This window comes from Zosterops lateralis (assembly GCF_965231275.1).
Source record: "Zosterops lateralis genome assembly, chromosome: 2".
Classification (NCBI taxonomy): Eukaryota; Metazoa; Chordata; class Aves; order Passeriformes; family Zosteropidae; genus Zosterops; species Zosterops lateralis.
Genome location: NC_139763.1, coordinates 12,153,945 through 12,172,654, shown reverse-complemented (window position 1 = coordinate 12,172,654; position 18,710 = coordinate 12,153,945). Strand labels below are relative to the sequence as shown.

The 18,710-nt window shown below is 36.9% G+C and overlaps 1 protein-coding gene across 1 annotated transcript in view; it reads left to right on the top strand.

Moving 5' to 3' along the window:
- IL1RAPL1 (interleukin 1 receptor accessory protein like 1) overlaps positions 1-18,710 on the top strand; it is a gene marked incomplete at both ends in the record, with an annotated part of 598,003 nt that overhangs the window by 425,776 nt on the left and 153,517 nt on the right. The window contains one exon of the mRNA XM_083855627.1: positions 14,701-14,779. Coding sequence (XP_083711753.1) covers positions 14,701-14,779 — 79 coding nt within the window. The remainder of the gene's footprint in view (positions 1-14,700; positions 14,780-18,710) is intronic.

Below are 18,710 nucleotides of genomic sequence, written 5' to 3'. Positions count from 1 at the left end.
CTCCTGCCTTTCCCTTTAAAAAATAAGAAAGTAAGAACAAAAGAGGTGTGACTATATCAAGGAACATGCATTCCCTTATACTCCTTTTGTCTTCCATATTTGTGTCCTAGTATGAGGTCTTCCCCTGGAAAATGACTGTGTTCTTCCACACCAAAAATTCTTTCAATTTCTTGCTTGTCGATTTCTGATATTTTGAATCTACCTGGTACTTTAAAGTCAATTTTACTCACAGAAAGAAATCCCAGAAAAATGTATCTGGCTTTGCATAATTTTTATTAGTTTATTTTTTTATATTTTTGGTTGCTGTCATAAGTAAAATATATTAATTTTGAATTTATCATGAGTGAGTACAGCTGAAGAATACTTAACCTGCAGCATATTGATAAATATTTTTGAAATATGCCTGAAGGATAAAGGTAAACATATGGAATTAGTTTGGGACCCCACCAACACTTGATAAATTCACTTCTATCAGAATAAGTAGCAATGCAATAATAGGGGAAAAAGCTCTAAGTACTGCAAGTTGCACTTACACATCAAGCAGAAAATTTCACTAGAAATGTCATGTTTTCCTCCACTCTTCCTTTTTCAAAGTGAATTTGGGAGTAATTTGATTTCCTTTCTCTTAATTTTTAGCTCTGAAGACACATGATGCATAGTCCTAACACAGAAAGTACCCTTGAGTTTCCTTTTTTTTGGAGTGCTTTTTCACTGTTTTAAACCTCCATTGTAGTGGGTTCTACAGTAGCAATCTGTGATCAGTTCAGTCAATGACTAAGTTAGTCCCCTAGAGCCTGCTGAGACTGCCACCATCCTAGCTGAGGTACCATTCCCTGTTACATCATCTTTTGCTGCATGTTCCCCAGTAATCAGCTCTGAACAACTGCAGTGAAATTTACCTGAATTTATTAGACAAAAAGGAAAACTGAACAGAAGGGAAGAAAGCAGAGAAGAACACTATACCCATGGCATTTCTCAAACTGCTTTAAAAAAGAAAAAAAAAAAAAAGGAATAGTAGCTACTTTTTCTAGGTTTTTTGAAAAATAGTGTCATTACTAATTTTTCTGCACTGATCTGCTGCTTTTGTTGTTTCTTCCCAGGATTATTTATTATGAATCAGGCATGAAAAGGGCCTGAGGTAGCTTTTGAAGTCCTAGTGACACCCATTTGTTATAGTAAAACCTGTGATATCTTATCTGTATTGTGTATGATACAATACCAGAAACCTATTCCATGTGTGCCACTAACAAAAGTTACAGGTGAATTAAACCTCTGGTGGAAGCAATAATTTCTGGATCCTCTCTGGAAGAAGTTGCACAGAACAAATATTGTAACTATAAAGAGCAGAGATGTAACTCAAAAAGGAAATGTTAGAACTTTCTTTATAGTTTTGATAAGTCTTTTGACTCTTTATCCATAACACAGGTCTGTCTAGTTTTCCTAAAAGCCAGATATCTGTGGGATACAATGGGAATGTGATATCCAGAGATTTGGAAGATCCATCTAATCATAAAAATCCATCTGCATGTTTTGGTGATTAAAATTTTGACCTCATTATGTTTTCTGAGGGTAGTAAGACACTGGAGCAGGTTGTCCAGAGAAGTCATAGATTCCCTTTTTCTAGAGGTGCTCAAAGTCAAAGTGGATGCAGCTCTGAGCAGCTTGGTCTAATGGAAGGTGTCCCTGCCTATGTCAAAGGGATGATAGAACCAGGGGATCTTAGAGATTCCTTCCAACTTAGCATGACTCTATGAATGTAATGTAGGAGCAGAAGGTGTCATCTGTTGTTCATTTTAATCAGGAGATCTTTTATTCTTCCTCTGATACAGTGGTTTTCTGTCCTTTTGTGGAGGCCTTGTGTACTAATTTTTATTTCCTAAATATTAATATGACTGTTTTTATTGCTGAGAATTTAAAAGTATTAAATGAAGATGTCAGACTTTGGACAGACTATTCCCAGCCATTTCACTACATAGAAAGCTATGGCTATTACTGCTGGGTAATAACTTTTACTTGTCTTTTTCTCTCCTTAAGAGACCCAGAGCCATGTAACATAATAGCCACTACACACAGCTGTTTGTGCAAAGAAATTTGTTCTTTGCTATCAAAATGGAACACAAGGATGAAATATTTCTGAGGAACAATTCCTCAATCAATATAAGAATGAGTATTTTCTCACGGAAACTAAGTTTTTCTATTCTCTCTGTAATTTTTATTTGTCATCTGCAAAAATTGATACACTTCTGAGTTGATCTTTTCCTTCTCTAGTTCCTTGTAAAAACAACTTCATTTTTTATGAGTGTTATGGATCTACATTTTAAGGTTCCATACAGGTTTGGGGGTTTTGTTATCTTGTATTTGATGTGACAGCTAATTTTCTTATTTCACTAATATGGCATGTAATGTACTTTGAGCATTCAGAGAAAAGTCAGCTATATAAACAGAAGCCAAGAGTATTTGTATGCGAAATTGGTTGTGGTGCTATTTTCTACACAGACTCTGCATTCCAGATTTCTTATCCATTGGGAAAGAGTTTAACTTGCTAGAAAATTGCATTTTCAAACAAAAAACTTTACAGGCAAGTCACTTGTTTTATGGGGATTTAGGTTCATGCTCCTAGATTTACACAAAGATTATGGCACCAAGTAGGATTTACAAAAGCATAGGAATTACACAAAGGGGATCTATAACATGTCTCTGAGTTGGGCTTCTAAGTATCTACACCATTTTTGGAAACTGGATGAAGGCTCCTGAATCCCTGTAGTAAGTTCCATGCAGTGGCATGAAGCTCAAACACTAGAAGCAGCATGGATTTGTTTGCAGTTTCTTCCCTTGCTCACTAGCACACATAACTGAACTCCTTAAATAGAGTATTTTAGCCCAGACAGTGTCCTTATATGTCCTTTTTAATGGAGATCCTCTGTATGGCACTGGATAGTGCCTTGTAGACAAACTGAAATAGATTAGAAAATTCTAACATATTTAACTAGGCCCTTTGCTGAAAAAAGTTTGGAATTTGCTTTACAGACAGTTAGTGTATACACAACTAGGGTGGATATTTTTAAGCACCAAGCATTAAATATGATTGTGTAATCACCAGCTCTGGTAACATTTCTGCAGACCAAATGTTTATGATGTCTAATCTGATTGTTGCCAAGTAACCGTTTGATATGTGCTAATATAACTTCTGCCATATTGGGTTTGTAGACAGAGCTTTATTTAAAGCTTGGCACATTAAATGGACAATATGTGTCAGATATCATTGTTCTCAGGCATGCTTTTCTCTCTCTCTTTACATGGACTGTGTAACTTATTCTTGGTTTTCATGTGCTATGGTAGACCTTGATTTCCTGCCATGTTTTGAACCAGAAAAGGTATGGAAACAAAAACTGCACAGCTGATACTTCAGAAAAGATTTGTATAGAGACAATGCAGACCTGAAGTCCTCTGTGCCAAGGTGTCTGCTGTTATAATGGAAGGATCTGTACACACAGTATAGAACCAGGCACAACATCTGTATGATAAACTTTGGAGTTCTACAGTCCAATTTGCATGGCCTATCCCTCAACCCACCTGCTGCACGGACACTGAGTACTCAGGATCCCTGGAGAATTCTCCAGACTTTCTAAACCTGATTGTACGGTACAAATATTTGATAAAAATATATATGTAATGAATGGAGACCTGCTAGAGATATTTTGATCCAATCATCTGCTCAGAATAGAGTCAGAGAGGGCAGGCTGCTGAGGGTTATGTACAGTTGAGTTTTAAATCTCCAGTGATGGAGACAATAAAGTATCTCTGGGCAACCTGTTATTGTGAGTGACCACCTGTGAAGTGAATAATATTTTTCTTATGTTTAAGTGGAATTTCCTGTGCTTTTTTTTCCTGTGCCATTGCCTATTATCCTGTAACTTACCCTGAGAAGAGTATGGTTCTGTTATCTTGACTTTACCCAGCATGGTTTTTTAGGCATGGACAAGATAGATCCCTTTGAGGGACCTCTTCTCCAGGCTGAGCAGTCTCAGCTCCCTTGGTCTCTCCTTGTCTGAAATGCTCCAATTCCTCTGTCATCACTGTCCTTATCCCTGTATGCTGATATCTATCTTGTGTTGGAGAGTCCAGAGCTGGGCCCAGCACTCCAGATGTGTCTTATCACAGTTGAGAACAGGCAAAGGATCACCTCCAACTTGCTGGCCATGCTCTGCTTGGTGCAGCCCAGGGTGCTGCTGCTCTTCACTGCTGCAAGAGCATCAAGCTGGCTCATGGCTAACTTGTGTTCTATGAACCCAAGCTCCTTCCATCTGCCAATCTGATTTTCAGCTGCTCAGGCCTTAATTGGAGTTTGGGATTATTGTTCCCCTGGCAATTCACCTGGTTGATCTTCATGAGGTTCCTGTCAGAGTCAGACCATTTCTCCAGCCTGTCAAGGTCCCCCTGAGTGGCAGCAGCCCTGTTGGTCATCAACCACTCTCGCCAGTTCTGTGTTCCATTATCCAGATCACTAAAGAAGTGCTGATCCAGCACTGATCCTTGTGGTTCAGAGCTTTGTGCTGCTTGCTCCAGCCCTCTTAGCCCAGCAGTTCACTCAGTTTTGAACCCATCTCCCTATCCACATACAAAATCCATTGAGTTTGTCAGTGAGACAAAAGCCTTTCTCAAGTCAAGACAAACAGCATCAGCTGCTGTCTGCAGGTCCACTGAGGCCATCATCTCATCCCTGAAGGCTATCATGTGGGTTAAGCACGATTTTACCTTTGTAAATCCATGCTGACTATTCTCAATCATCATCTTGCTCTTAATAATCTTGGTAATGGATTTCAGGACTGTTTGTTCCATCATCTTCTTAGGGATCAAGGAAAGGCTGGCCAGCCTATGCTGCCAAGATCCTCCTTCTAGCCTTTCTTGAAGATTAGGAGTGATATTTGCTTTCTTACAGTCCAAAATCTCTCAACTTAAAAGCAAAACCCTTGTCTCAATGGAGCAGATAAAAAAAAGCTGCCTGAGAGGACAGGAAAAAAAGTGCACTCAATGAGAAGCCCAAAAAGAAAATAAAAATCTTCTCATTGTTCATGAAAATGGATTTTTTTTCAGTTTTTAGGTCACAAGAAATGATACTATGTTCCAATTCTTAGCAGAGCAAAGACAGATTCAGAAGACTAAATCACTGAAATTACTTGGAGAACAAGATAATTGTTCTAATCTTACAAGTCTAAGACAGAAACTGAACAGAGAGAATGAGAGCAGGTCACCATTTAAATCAGATGATTTTTAAATAGAGCAACAGGATTAAAAGGTTGAATACAACTCATGAAAGAGAAAACTCTATGAAATATATAAAATCTTTAATTGCAAGGCCTTTAAATGTCAGCTCACTGGAAGACTTGAAGTGGTGAGGGTGCATAGGGTCTTCTTCTCCTTACAAGGCCTCCTCAGAGGCTGAGAAATCTTACTTTGAAATGTCAGCATTATCAGCAGATTTATATCAGATTTAATTATTTTAAAAAAAATAGAGTATCTAGAATTTGTCTTCAAAGGTCATGAGCTAGTGTATATCCAAGAACTATCTGCCCTAAGTCCAAAGAAAGGAAAGAATAATAAAAGCAAGGCAGGAACAAGTTTCCCACTATTACCATTCTTTTCGTAAAATCATTGTTCTGATGCTACTTTCAATGGGGTACTTTAAATTGTGGCTGAAAAATCTTCCTGGCAGAAAAACACCTGGAGATGCTGGTCAACAGCAGCTGAACATGAGCCAGGTGTGCCCAGGGGTCAGGAAGGCCAATGGCACCTGGCCCGGATCAGCAATAGTGTGGCAGCAGGACCAGGGCAGGGACTGTCCCCCTGTAGTGGGTACTGGTGAGGCCACACCTCAAATCCTGAGTCCAGTTTTGGGCCTCTCACTCCAAGAAAGGCATGGAGGGACTGGAGGAGGTCCACAGAACAGACTTTGGAACGGGAGGTACTTAAAAGACCTGTAGGTGTGGCACTGAGGGTCATGTGCCTAAGTGATTTATTGGAATTGACAGTGGTTTATTGGATTTATCAATGGTTTATTGGATTGGACAGTGCTGGATTAACAGCTGGACCTGGTGATCTTAAAGGTCTTTTCCAGGTTTCTTTATGATTCAAATGATTCCAAAACGTACTCCAGTTCCTTGGGTCTGAAATCTAAATCTGGGACAGGGTATATGAATAATAGGAAAAAAAAAAAAAAAAAGGAAACTAGTGCTTAATTTCAGGGGGAATTTTAATGATTGTGAAAATGTTGAGGACAAGAAACTAAATTCAATAACAGCTGTGAAGATGGGCCTGAACAAGAAAATGTAGGTATCACTGAGTAATTGCACTGTATAAATGAGAGATTCTTACGGTCATCTGGAAAGAATGATAGATTAATTGTTAAAAAAAAATGTATATTTTTTCTAGTCGCAGAAGATACAACTTTATGATACTTCCATCCCCATATTTTTTGTGTTTTAACCTGGAGATAAAAGGAAGCAGAACAGGTTAGGGTAATAATATAAGAAATCAATCTAGGATGATATGCAGAAAAATTTTACCAGTGTATTGCAGAATGCTTGCTTGATGATAATGTATTAGTCTAACCTTTCTTATACATTTACCTAAATCATTATTATTTATATAACTCTGTTTTGCTTCATGAATATGACATCTTTTCAGGTAGCTTCATTGTTAAGAATACTGTGTGTGTTTCTATTTGTTTCGCAAGCCTTATACAAGAGTTATAAACACGCCACTTCCATAAAGACTCTTCTAAACAAAGTCATGAGCTAACAACATGTACATACAGGAGCAGATTCCCTGTCAGGTTCTAACTGCATTGCTGCTGAATAACATGCTGGTGAGCTGCTTCATTAAGCTGAAACATCAGAGGATCTGCTGGTGGAAATGTTTCTTGTTATATAATTTAATTATTTTACTAACAAGAGATTATATTTTCAATAAATGCACTGATAATGTATAATCTGACTTTTTTGTAGCAACAACATTTCTTTTTTTCTTCCCAGATGATCTGATAACTCTAAGACCCAAGTGAAGGCAAAAGTTTACCAGACCATGCAGATAGACCAGGTTTTAGCATGACATTATATTGCTTTAGGAATCAGTTTTGTACAAAAACCAGTGGTGTAGTGTAGAGAAACTTTAGGCAAGAGAGAAAAAACATTTTTAATATTTCAGATGCTTTAATATTTATATTTGGCTTTTTGTATTATGGGTCTCTTTTATGTTTGTTTGGGGGATTTTTGTGTGAGACAGGGAATCTTGTCATTATAATTATTTTTTTTTTTAATCAAAGATTTAGAATCTTTGCTTTATTCCTTCCCTTTTTTTAATAAGATCAATATATAAATCCTAAATCTGCCACACAGAAGGAGACCAAGAGCCTACAAAGATGTTAAGCTGATATTTCACTCAGTAGTTTAACTACATATACTCTTTCGTTCTTTTGTATTTCCAGACTGCATTAACATCTTCCCTGGCAGCGTTTTGATTATTTGTACTTTTTCCATAGAGATGATCTCTGGGAAATGTCACTGTGTGTTCAAGAAAACTAACATCTCCTCTGAATTCATAGGGATAGCACAAGTGTCACATCAGATTCAATTAGAGATGAGCAAATAATGAAAACTCCAACATCTGGCTGCATTTGCCCTTCTCCAGTATTCAGTGTGTTGTTAGTCTCAGGGGACTCACAGGCTTAAAACATTTTAAAAAGCTTCTTGGAAATATTCTTTCCATCTTTTAGATTTCGTTTTACAATGTGTCTTCCCAATATGCATCATTAAAACTTTTGCAACCTCTTTATTGAATACAAGTTTAGCTGTTTCTGCACTTCCTTTTAGGAAGGGCTGATATTCTGTTCAAGGCAATATAAAGATTTTTTTTTTAAAAAAAATCTGATTGAAAAAATGAAAGATTACAGCCAGTTTGGGAAAAAACATCAGAAGAAATTATTAGGTATGAGAAATAAAAACCGTTTTCGTTTACATGCCTAAAACAGTGGGGATGGGGAATTGTTGTTTTGTTTCATTGGGTTTTTAATATGTGATAAGGAGAAGCCAATGAGAAAGACATAAAATGAAAGGAGAGACATTTTTGTCTGACAATGCAAGATTTATGGGAACATTTCAGAAGATAAAAGCTGATCTTCAGTCAGTCATAGTGGAAACTAAGTCACATCAGACAGCTCATTTACTGTCATATGCCTATGGCTTTACACACATACATATCTTCAGCATCCTTATATGTATCTGCCCCCAGTCTGAACTGCTTGATTCAGCATTCACATAGTGAGGCAGAATATTCTCACAGGGCTGCTGTGCAATTCGTGGCCTATGTGACTTTAAATGATGCCCATGTGAATGAGAACTAATCTGAATGTAAGTGAGAGCAGAGATTTAAGGTTGTTAGAAGTCTCAAGCAGATATAAAGAATTCCCTTCTTATGAAAGACCTTGCCATATATTTAGTTTTTAAAAGGCATTGATGTCTCTATTGATAGATCTGAATACATAGTACTATACCTATGTAAGGAGAAATAAGAAAAAAAGCCCATCATCCTTGCATTGCATTACTTTTTTTTTCTCAGTTCACTTTTACACTCAGGAATCTCAGAGTTTTCGGTATCAAAATTCATCTGGACAGTGACTCTGGAGATTAATGTTTGCAGCTTCAGGCTGGACATAATTAATTTTATTGCAGTCTACTGTAGACTACTGCTACTGCATTTTCTTATAAACATTTCTATTAAAATAAAGAACCCAAACATAAAAGTATACATTAGAATTTTTCAAGGCACTGCAATTATCAATTGGAATGCTATAGTTTTTCCTTCTGTTATTATAATTACTTTTGATTCCTGAATATGGCCATTGATTCAACTTCTCATAACTGAGGACTTTCCAATGACAGTGCCTTATTTTCAGAGCCCTCTCATGAAGCAGACACTTTGAAATAGCAATCAAAACCCAAATTCGTTGTTTGACTCATTGTAAAACTCATTGTTTTAGGTTCAAACCTTCTTCTCTGATGTTGGCATAATATAATTATGCTTGGCAATGCTTGAACAAATGTTCAGATGAGGTAGTTGGAGGGGTGAGTGCCCCCCATGCTCCTCACAGCCAGGCCCAGGACAGCTCTGAGAGCAAGTGGAGCAGGCAGCAATGCCAGGCACTGCCACAGTTATAACATGGTTTGGGTTGGAAGGGGCTTCAGATATGATCTGATTTCAACCCTTCTGCCATGGACAGGGTCGTCTTCCACTAGACCAGGTTTCTCAGAGCCCCATCCAGCCTGGCCTTGAATACTCCCAGGATGGTGCATCCACGGATTCTGTGGACAACTTATTCAGCTTTATAGTCAGTCAGACCTCCTCTATATTCTCCTGAGATATCCCTCCCCTGACTGAAGTACTGTGTCTTCATAATTATCTGCCTGTGACAAAATTGGCACAACAAATATAGGAGAAAAAGAAACACAAGCTCAGAAAATTAGCAAGGAAGTACATGGCAACGAGGAACTCTCTGAAGTTTCTAAACACAAACCAAGAGATGGAGCCTTTTTGAACTGTGGGTTGAATTCAAAGAAACAGTGCAGGCTTCATAAAAATAACTCCATGTCTCTGATGTCCTTTGATTTCAAAGTGTAGGAATGTTTTTCCTTTGCATAGCAATGAATTCTTCCCCCTGTTTAATCCTGTGCTATAGTTATAATATCTTCCCAGGACAAGTCAGTCATTTTTTCTAAAAATAGTCTAAGTTCAGAAACATAAGAGGTTTAATCTCATTGTGTTATCTCAAATCTCAGAAAGATCAGAAGGATTTTCATCTTCAAAATGTAATTTTTACTTCAATAAAACATTTGAACCAGAAGGGTTGTAAAAAATATATATAACTCAGACTGGACAAGTAAGGCAACTATTCCTGTGAATTTTTGCCTGGAATGAAATGTCCAGACAATAAACTGGCTTTCTGATTTGCAGATAATTCCACAAAACCCTGTTTTCCTCTAAGAAATTAAAACCTTTTATAGTTATTTTCAAGGGAGAATACAAGAGCGCTTCATAAAACAGACATAAACCTAGATCTTTGGAATTAAAATTTTTCTATCATAAAGCTTGTGCATTTTGAGGCAGCTCCATTTTGATGCCCTGATTAGTTCTATTTTGATATACAGGTTGAATTAAGATATTTTCATTACATGTGCTAAAATCTAACAGTTGGCTGGTCTCCCCAAATAACAGCGTTTTGCACAGAGCAAGTGTGTGTAGGTATCATGTGACTGTGTTCATCTAAAGCTAAAGCAGAGCGTAGGAAGAGGAGTATGGAAGTCAGTGGCTGATGTAAAAATATTATCTGCTGGCCAGTTTCCAGCAGGGTGACTGATGGTGGTGGCTCTCACTTTCATTACCACAAGACAAATTCTTCAATATATTTTAAATGTACATCCAATCTGATAGACATGGGATGTGAATTTAGTCACTTTTTCTCTGAGCAGGATCAATACGTCTGCAGCTGACTGGTATCTCTGAAGTTGTATATTAATTTTTAATAAATCTTCGGAATTGGTTCCTTCAGCTTTTTATTTTTTTAAACTTTCGTTTACTTCAAGCTTGACACATATTTGTTTTCAAACCATTCATCAGTGATGGTTCAGAAGTCAAATATAAGATGAGCTGTAAACTTGATTTATGATCAAATCGCATTCTTTTAAAAGGCACTGACCTATCAATCGCTATTGTTTTTAAAGAATAATATACCAATTTTGATTAAGTGTGTCTGGGAAAATGTTCTTGACTTCTAAGTGAGGGGGTGTAAGGGTGACAAAAAACAAAAGAAAAAAAAAAAGTGAGAAGGAAAGAGAAAGAAAAAAAACAAGAGGGAGGAAGGGAGAAGTGAATCCATGCATCAGTAGATAATAATATCCAGGAACTCAGATTCTTGCCAAGACACTTGAGAATTCCCTCATGCAAGAATAGGAATCCAAACACTCAGTTCCTCCTGTATGACAGCCATGTTGACAAGTACTACCTGGTGGGAAGAGGATCTTCTCGTTATATTTTTAAACATATTCAAAAGAATTTTTGTTCTTTCCATACAGTACAGAACAGGAAGTGCTTTCAAATGGTGGATATTTTTGTAGGACATGAAAATTATTGCCTTCCTGCGACTATTTATAAAAAAAAGAATAAAAGGTATTTAACCTATTTAAGAGACCAGATGTAGTTGTGAGTTTTATAAATTCCTTGCTATTTAGTAAAAGTTTAGGAAGGAAGAAAGGATTAAATTATGCTTCTTCTGTTCAATTTATTAGATAACTGTGGCTCAATACTTTCATCTGAAAATAATATTGACTTTGAATAGCCTCTCATATAGCTTAGCTAAGAAGTCATTCTCCATGATTTTAAGGACATGAAAAAGCTTATAGGAGACACATAGGTCTGCTCCAGAGTTTCTAGACTAAATGAGCATTGCAGTAATTCTGTGTTGTCCATTGATGTTGCTGTCTGTGGAGAGTGTACACTTGAGAGGTGTAGAGGCAGCTAGAGAAATTCTCTTCTCTGCATTCGTCCACTGGGATTAATATTCCAGAACGTATTTGCACACATTTTCAGGCTAAGAGCTGGATCAAATAACAGACACTAAAAGCCCTGACTGACTGTGGAAAAATTTCAGATCACCTTGGAAAATTAGATATTTTAAGTGTATATAGTTATTAAAATTATTTTCCTTGCCTATATAACTCATATTCACAGTATTTCCCTACATTCTAAATCTCTGGAATGCAGAATACCCAAGGATACTTTTACTTTTCTGGACAGGTGAAGGAATTGGTCCTCGGAAATGTGATTGCTTACAGGACAGAAACACAACAGTGAACTCCCAGCAAAATGGGAGAAATGGGTGACAAAGTAGGGAAGAGAGATGCTCCTTGAGGAAGCCTTGAAAAGTTGGAGAAAACCATGGAGTCTAATAAAGGCAAAGGCAATGTCTTGGTCTAGAAGTGGAATAATCCCGTGCAGCAGAGCAGAACTTGGGACTGACTGAGTAGGAAAAAGCTTTTCATGAATGGTCCAGTCAGCCCGGGTGGACAATAAGTTGAGCATGAGGAGGTGAAGTCCAGCTGCAGAGCTCTTGGCAAGAATTCAGCCTGCATGTCCAGGAGGGTGATCCTTCCCAGTCCTGTAGTGTCTGTGAGGCCACACCTGGGACACTGACAAGTTTTCAGCTCTTTGTTGTTCAAAAAGAGAGATGTACTGAACCAAGTCCAGCACAGGGCCACTGGGTGGTTGGCAGCTGGAACACCCAAACTGGTAAAATCTGCATCCACAGAGGTGTTCAAAATATGACTGGATGGGGTGCTGACAACTTGCTCTCTTGGACCTGCTTCCAACAGGAGGTTGGATCACTCAGCTTCCAAAGGATCCTTCTGGCCTACATGCTCCTGTGATTCTGATATACCAATTATGTGCCTAATTATTAATTTCAGTAACATTTTATTTGTTAAATTATGTATTAAATCTTATAAAGTAAACCTGGCATAAATTTTATAACAACTTGATACTTCTGTTGAAGTATGATTTATCTCCACACATCATGGGCCTATTTAGTTAAAAATAGAAAACTTCTTAGAGGCCTGAGATACAGGATCATCAAAGTAATGTTGATCTTTGCTTAAACTGATAAAAATGCTGGTTTCTAATCTACTTATTCATTGCATTCAGATAAACTCCACAAGTTACTATATCTTTACTTACAATGAGGGAACTTTGCTCACAGTTTCAAAACAGATTTAGAAAAACAGTGACTCAGAAGACATTATCTGATGAATAGTAATTGAGTTGAGAATGACAGAACTGCAAAATTAAATTTAAATTCATAATGAATGTTTAAAAAATGGCAATGTGCTGATGAATTATGAGCCTTTACAGAGAAGTTAAAAAATGGGAATGACTAATTTTACAGTTTATGAAGAAAATATATCTGGAATCCTTTTCCCTTCCACCCACATTAGCCTTGAGGAAAAAAAAAAAAAAAGAGAGAGAGAGACAAAAAGGGATAAAAAGAATTAACATTGGTGTAAAGAGAAATGGCAAGCCAGAAATGATGCCAAAAATCTTTCACAACTGCAGCTCTCTCCAAAGCCTGTATTGCAGAATGATTTCCCATAGAGACTGAGAGATGTAAGAAGAATGAGCTGAGAGAAGGTTTGTGGACCAAGCACACATCTTTTACCACTCTGCTGAATTTTGATTCATTGCTAGGTCTGGTGGGTTAACACCTCTGACACCAGCTGAGTGGGTTCATGCTTTTATCATACAAAGGATAATCTCTGTAAAGCAGAAATACGAGCTGATAATGGTTCCATTCTTTAATTGTTGCAAAATTGAAATTAATGCTGTACCTTTTGAAGTTATTTAAAAGTTTAGAGTTGTTATTTTACTAAAAGACCAGAGGAAACATAGTGAAGAGAATGCAAATAAACTTCTCCTGCTATTCCACTGACAGGAGATGAGTGTGTTTAGTAGATTAAGCCCATACACATATGGGTATGTGTGTGTGTGTCAGTAAGAAAAGGAGCATTGATTTTGACAAGTTGAAGGGAACAAATATTCTAGAGCTATATCAAAATGTCAAATGTATTTTAAATCTGCGACAGCCCATAATCTCTGTTAAAACCTGAAGTACGAATTGATGTTGAAAAACTGAATATCAAAATGTTGCAGGTGACTAGAAAAGTTGGAAATTTCCCATGAATATTTACTATCAGTACTAAAGTAAAAAAAAATCTTTTTTTTTTTTTCATATGGCATGCACTCATCTGTCAGACATAGTAAAGTAACTTGCTAACAACAACAAAAGTAGTAATAATCAATGTCACTTCTATGAATTAAGCAGACAGATGTTATATTCAGTAGAATAGCATGGTTTATATACATGCATGGTTTAAACACACTTCAACAACCTTCAGAAGATTTTTTACCACCACAAAACTCTTTCTATTCCATTATTGCATTAGTCTACTATTATTATTTCAGGGTAGACCAAAAGGGGAAAGGGAAGCCATCATATTAGGAATCTCAGCATTATTTCATGCTATCCATCCCTTGGATTTTGAAAATGAAGCCTTTTTCTAGTACACCACAAAGTTTCAGTGTTGGGAATATATTTTCAAATACAATTTTCATCAAATATTCAAAATTGTTTTACAGTAACTTAGTTTATGTTGTTTATCTTTTAACGACTATACCTTATAGAAAAGTAATTAAATATCACAGCAAACTACGAAATTCTGGATAATATTTACAAAAAGAGAAAATTGCAATATCAGTGCATATTTTTTTTTGGGGGGGGGTGGTTTTGGTTGGTTGGTTGGGGTTTTTGGGGGTTGTTTTTGGTTTAGGTGTTGTTTTTTTGTTGTTGTTGTTGTTGTTGCTTGGTTGTTTGGGGGGGGGCTTTGTGGGAGTTTTAAGAGATTACTTTTTTTAATACAAAGGGCTTTAATTTTGGAGCTGTATGTACTGTCTAAGCAACAACATTTACAGCTACTGAAGGTCTGAACATTATTGAAAGAAAAGAAAAACCAAAGCCTTCTTGAAATAATAGATGTAAAACCAAGTCTTAGTTCACCCAATAATAATCAGAACACTACATATGTGAATTTCTTTCTTTTCTAGCACCACTAACAGATAAACCACCAAAGCTTTTACACCCCTTGGAGAGTAAGCTAACAATTCAGGAGACCCAGTTAGGTAAGTAGCAAACATAACCTCTGTTCAATTTGTATGAAGAAATTTGATGTGTTAATGTATGATGGTAATGTGATGTCATGTTGACATTAATAATTTTGTTGAAAAGACATTAAACATATGTTAATTCCATGCAGAGATGTATGATATATCAGCTACAAGATTGTTGTTCAGAAAAAAAAATCTTAATAATTAATACTGAATGCTAAGCTTTTGGTTACTGATACTAGGTTTCATCTTGCTGAAAGTCAAGAGTATCTGAACTTTTCTTTCTAAACTTTCTATTCTCTGTATGTTTATACAGAAATGTTTATACAGTATGTTTATACATTTATACTCACTGTGGGATTCATTGTGGTTTTGTGATTTAAGTTCTGCCTGGAAGACTTCTGTGCTTTGTTGGCTGATTACAGAATTGCAAAGATATTCCTTAGTTATCAAGGTTGTGCTGGGCAAATCATCCAGCAAGCAGTAATGTTGTCATAATAGCATCTGATTATTCTGAATGCATGGATATTTATGTACAGATGAATGAAGAGAAGCTGATGAATGAAGAAAGGGTTTTTTTCACTTTTTCTAGTCTAGTGGATGGTGAGTATGATTGGTCACTTTAGTGTCCTACTGCTGCAGACGTAATGAAGGCTCCAAAACTGAGTGCATGAGTTACTAGATTTTGTAGGATATAGCAATTTATCTCTTTTTGTGGATTGGCAATGAGGGCAACTTGTAAGAAACAAACAGTAGGCTACACTGGAATTATGCTTTGGTGTCAGAACAGTAACCTATTGATAGATTTTCTAGCATGTTGCTACAGGAGAAAATGGAAACCAATCTGGTGGAAACAAATCTCACAGAAAAAAAAATATATAAACCTCATAGAAAAAAAAACCCTGCAAGTAAAGCTCAGTACATTCTGCAACACAACATCAAAAAAGCAGAAGGCTTGCAAATTAATTCTGACAGTCATTGGCAAAGAGTTTTATGGTGATTACCATCTTATGCCTAATAGTGGCCAGAGAATTACTCATATTTTCTTTGATAATAATAATAATAAACTATTACTTTGAATGTTTTAGTCTATCCAGGTAAATGTCTGATATGCTGAGATACATATATATATATATATTTTAAAACTGTTACATAGAAAAGGAGACATATAGCACATTTCCTTCTAGAGCTACTTTCTGTTGTTCTGAAGGTATTGTTTCTGATACACTGACTCAGAAAATCTTTTCTGTATACCAGTCTTAAATGATTTTACCTTGTTTGAACACAAGATAGGAACAGAGAACAAAGTGACTGCATATTTGTGGTTTTTTTACTACTGTTGCTTACTGAGATATTTTTGATGAAGAGAAAAAAAAACAACACCAAAACCAAAAGGCAGAACCTTTCTGGGCTTTGATGTTGTTTTGTTAAATATACTGTATGGTGAGACTATTTGAAGAAGAGTGTAATTATTGATGGCTAGCTAGAGGCTTTTTTGTCTATGAGTTTTAGAATTAATCTGTTTTGATTTCTTGTAGTTCTAAGAAACATCAAATATTTTAAAAACAGCTGGGTTTGAAAAAGACTTCAGAAAACTAAGTAGCTGTTGGTGAATATGAGTTAACTTGAAAACACTGCTTTCAGACTCAGATGGGAAAGTCTGACCATAAATTAATGTGAACTTACAGTACTTACTTATCCTTATATCAACTTGTTGTTTAAAAGCCCTTAAAAAACCTGTGAGAACTGGAACAAGTTAAAAAAACTGATAGCTCCCTAACATGAAAACGATGTTTTTCTGCTCTTAGATTTAATGCCTTGGTCCTGCTGGATAACCTTCAAAAGGTCTATGTTTCCCTGAGAAAAGCCAGTGTTCATTTCTGGGAGTCAGTTCATACCTTGCAAAAGATGCAGAATATTTGAATGTTGAAATAATGCCAAGGTTTACTTAGGTAGCTGTTGCAGCCAGGAGAATCCTACTCAGCTGAGACGTGGGCTGGCCACATTTTGTGACCAGTCTAGATACTGCCAGAAAATGCTAGTCCTCCAGAGTGTATTTGGGATGGTGTGTTTGTCCCTTACTTGGAAAATAAAAGTGTTGGTGGACACTGGAGAAGTGGAATGAGTGGTGTTCACATTCCCAAAGAGATGACAGAGCAAGGAACTAGGAGCTTGGGGCAGGCAAGGATTTCTTTGGCAGGTCACCAGTTGCTGGGGAGCTGGGGCAATCCCTGCTCTCCTCCCACCTTTCTGTCCTTCTCACCTTCCAGCCCTCCACCTGGAGTTGGAAATGAAGGAGATTATATATGTCAGGGAATGTTCTGGGAGGTCATACCTGTCTTACAGGAATGTGTGTAGTTCCAGGTGCACATGATGTACTGAAAAGTCAACAGTGACCTTCACCTCCAAATCTTCCCCTGCTGGCAGGCACCTGTGGAGCAGTGCTGGGCACAATTCTGGGGAAGACCTCAGTAATACCAGTGTATTTCTGTTGAAAAAGCTGCTGGAATTCAGTTCTTGAACAGAAAACCTCCATGCAGTATCTAAATCGAGGTGTATCTAACTCCTAAGACATATTTAAGACATAACTCATTAATTTAGCTCCAGCACTGCTGGGTGACAGATATATGAATACATACTGGCTTCTTCTCTACACAGTAATTAAAACTCATGTCATGGGACCACAAACCTATTGTGTTGTTATCTTGCTTGGCTTCCACAAAACAACATCAGACCAGGATGTGACTGCAGGATGGACTTTCTCTAAGGGGTGCCTGATATGGCTTCAGTCAGACTTGCTAAGGCAAAAGGTGAGAAACCAGAGATGGAGAATCTGTACACCTCAGCCCTTGGAACCTATGGCCTCCAATCATGCTCAAGGGATCCACAGCTGTTTGAGGAAAAGATGTCCTACTGTTCTGCTGGTATCTGGGAGTGCTGTCAGCATGGCTGCACTGCAACCAGCAACTTTAGAGAGTCACAGGAATCTTGATATCATCTGAAATACCTCTTTATTACACTGAATAGTAACCAGAAATGCATGAGAGAGAAGCATGGGATGAAAATTGGAGAATTTAATTTCTCAAAGGCTTTTCGTAAAAAATAGCTTGAGAGAGTTAAGGAATGAAGTACAAAAATCCTAGATGAGGAAGGAAAGATTAGTTTCTGGACTTTATGTTTTTTGTTTGTTGCTTCACTTCAATTTTGCAATCAATTACTTAATCCTGTTGCAAGGATAAAAAATGCTAATTACATTTAAGCTTTTCTCTTGTTAAAAGAGCTTTTAGGTAGATATGTGACCCCGCTAAAAACTACTCTGGAAACAACATCTCCAGATAAAAAAATATGTTAAATACTCTCTGCAAAATATTGTGTCCTGCAAAGCTTGGAGCTGTAAGAAGAAGAGTGATTTCAGCTCTGAGCCACTCTGTGGCCTGGCAGCAGTACAGGCCAGGGAGAGAGAAGCTGGCAATGCAGGGGAGGCAAGGCACAGGAATGAGAAACATAATGACCATTCCACAATATTCTTCTTCTTTCCTTCAACATGCTAACCAAATCAAGTGTACAAATCCCTGATAACATAAGACTCCCTTGTAATAATAATGAAAAACAAACCTGAAAACATAACACAGACCTGTTCAGGAAGCAATTAATTAACATTGTTTATTATACATAAGAAATCTTAAAACTTTGGGGAACTTTATTTTTAGAGTCATGCAGATTTTTTGTGTTTATAATAGAAATATATAATATCCATTATGTATAAATGTATTTTAAAAATTATATTCTGGGAATTTTATTGGTAATTTCTGAGTCTTTTCAGTTTCACCTTTCAGGTTACAGTGTTTTTCACATCAACACTGTCCAATATCTGCCCCCCTCAAGTAAATAAAGAATACTATTAGCCAGATTCAAAAAAGTCTGATTTCAGTAATCAATTGGTTCATGTC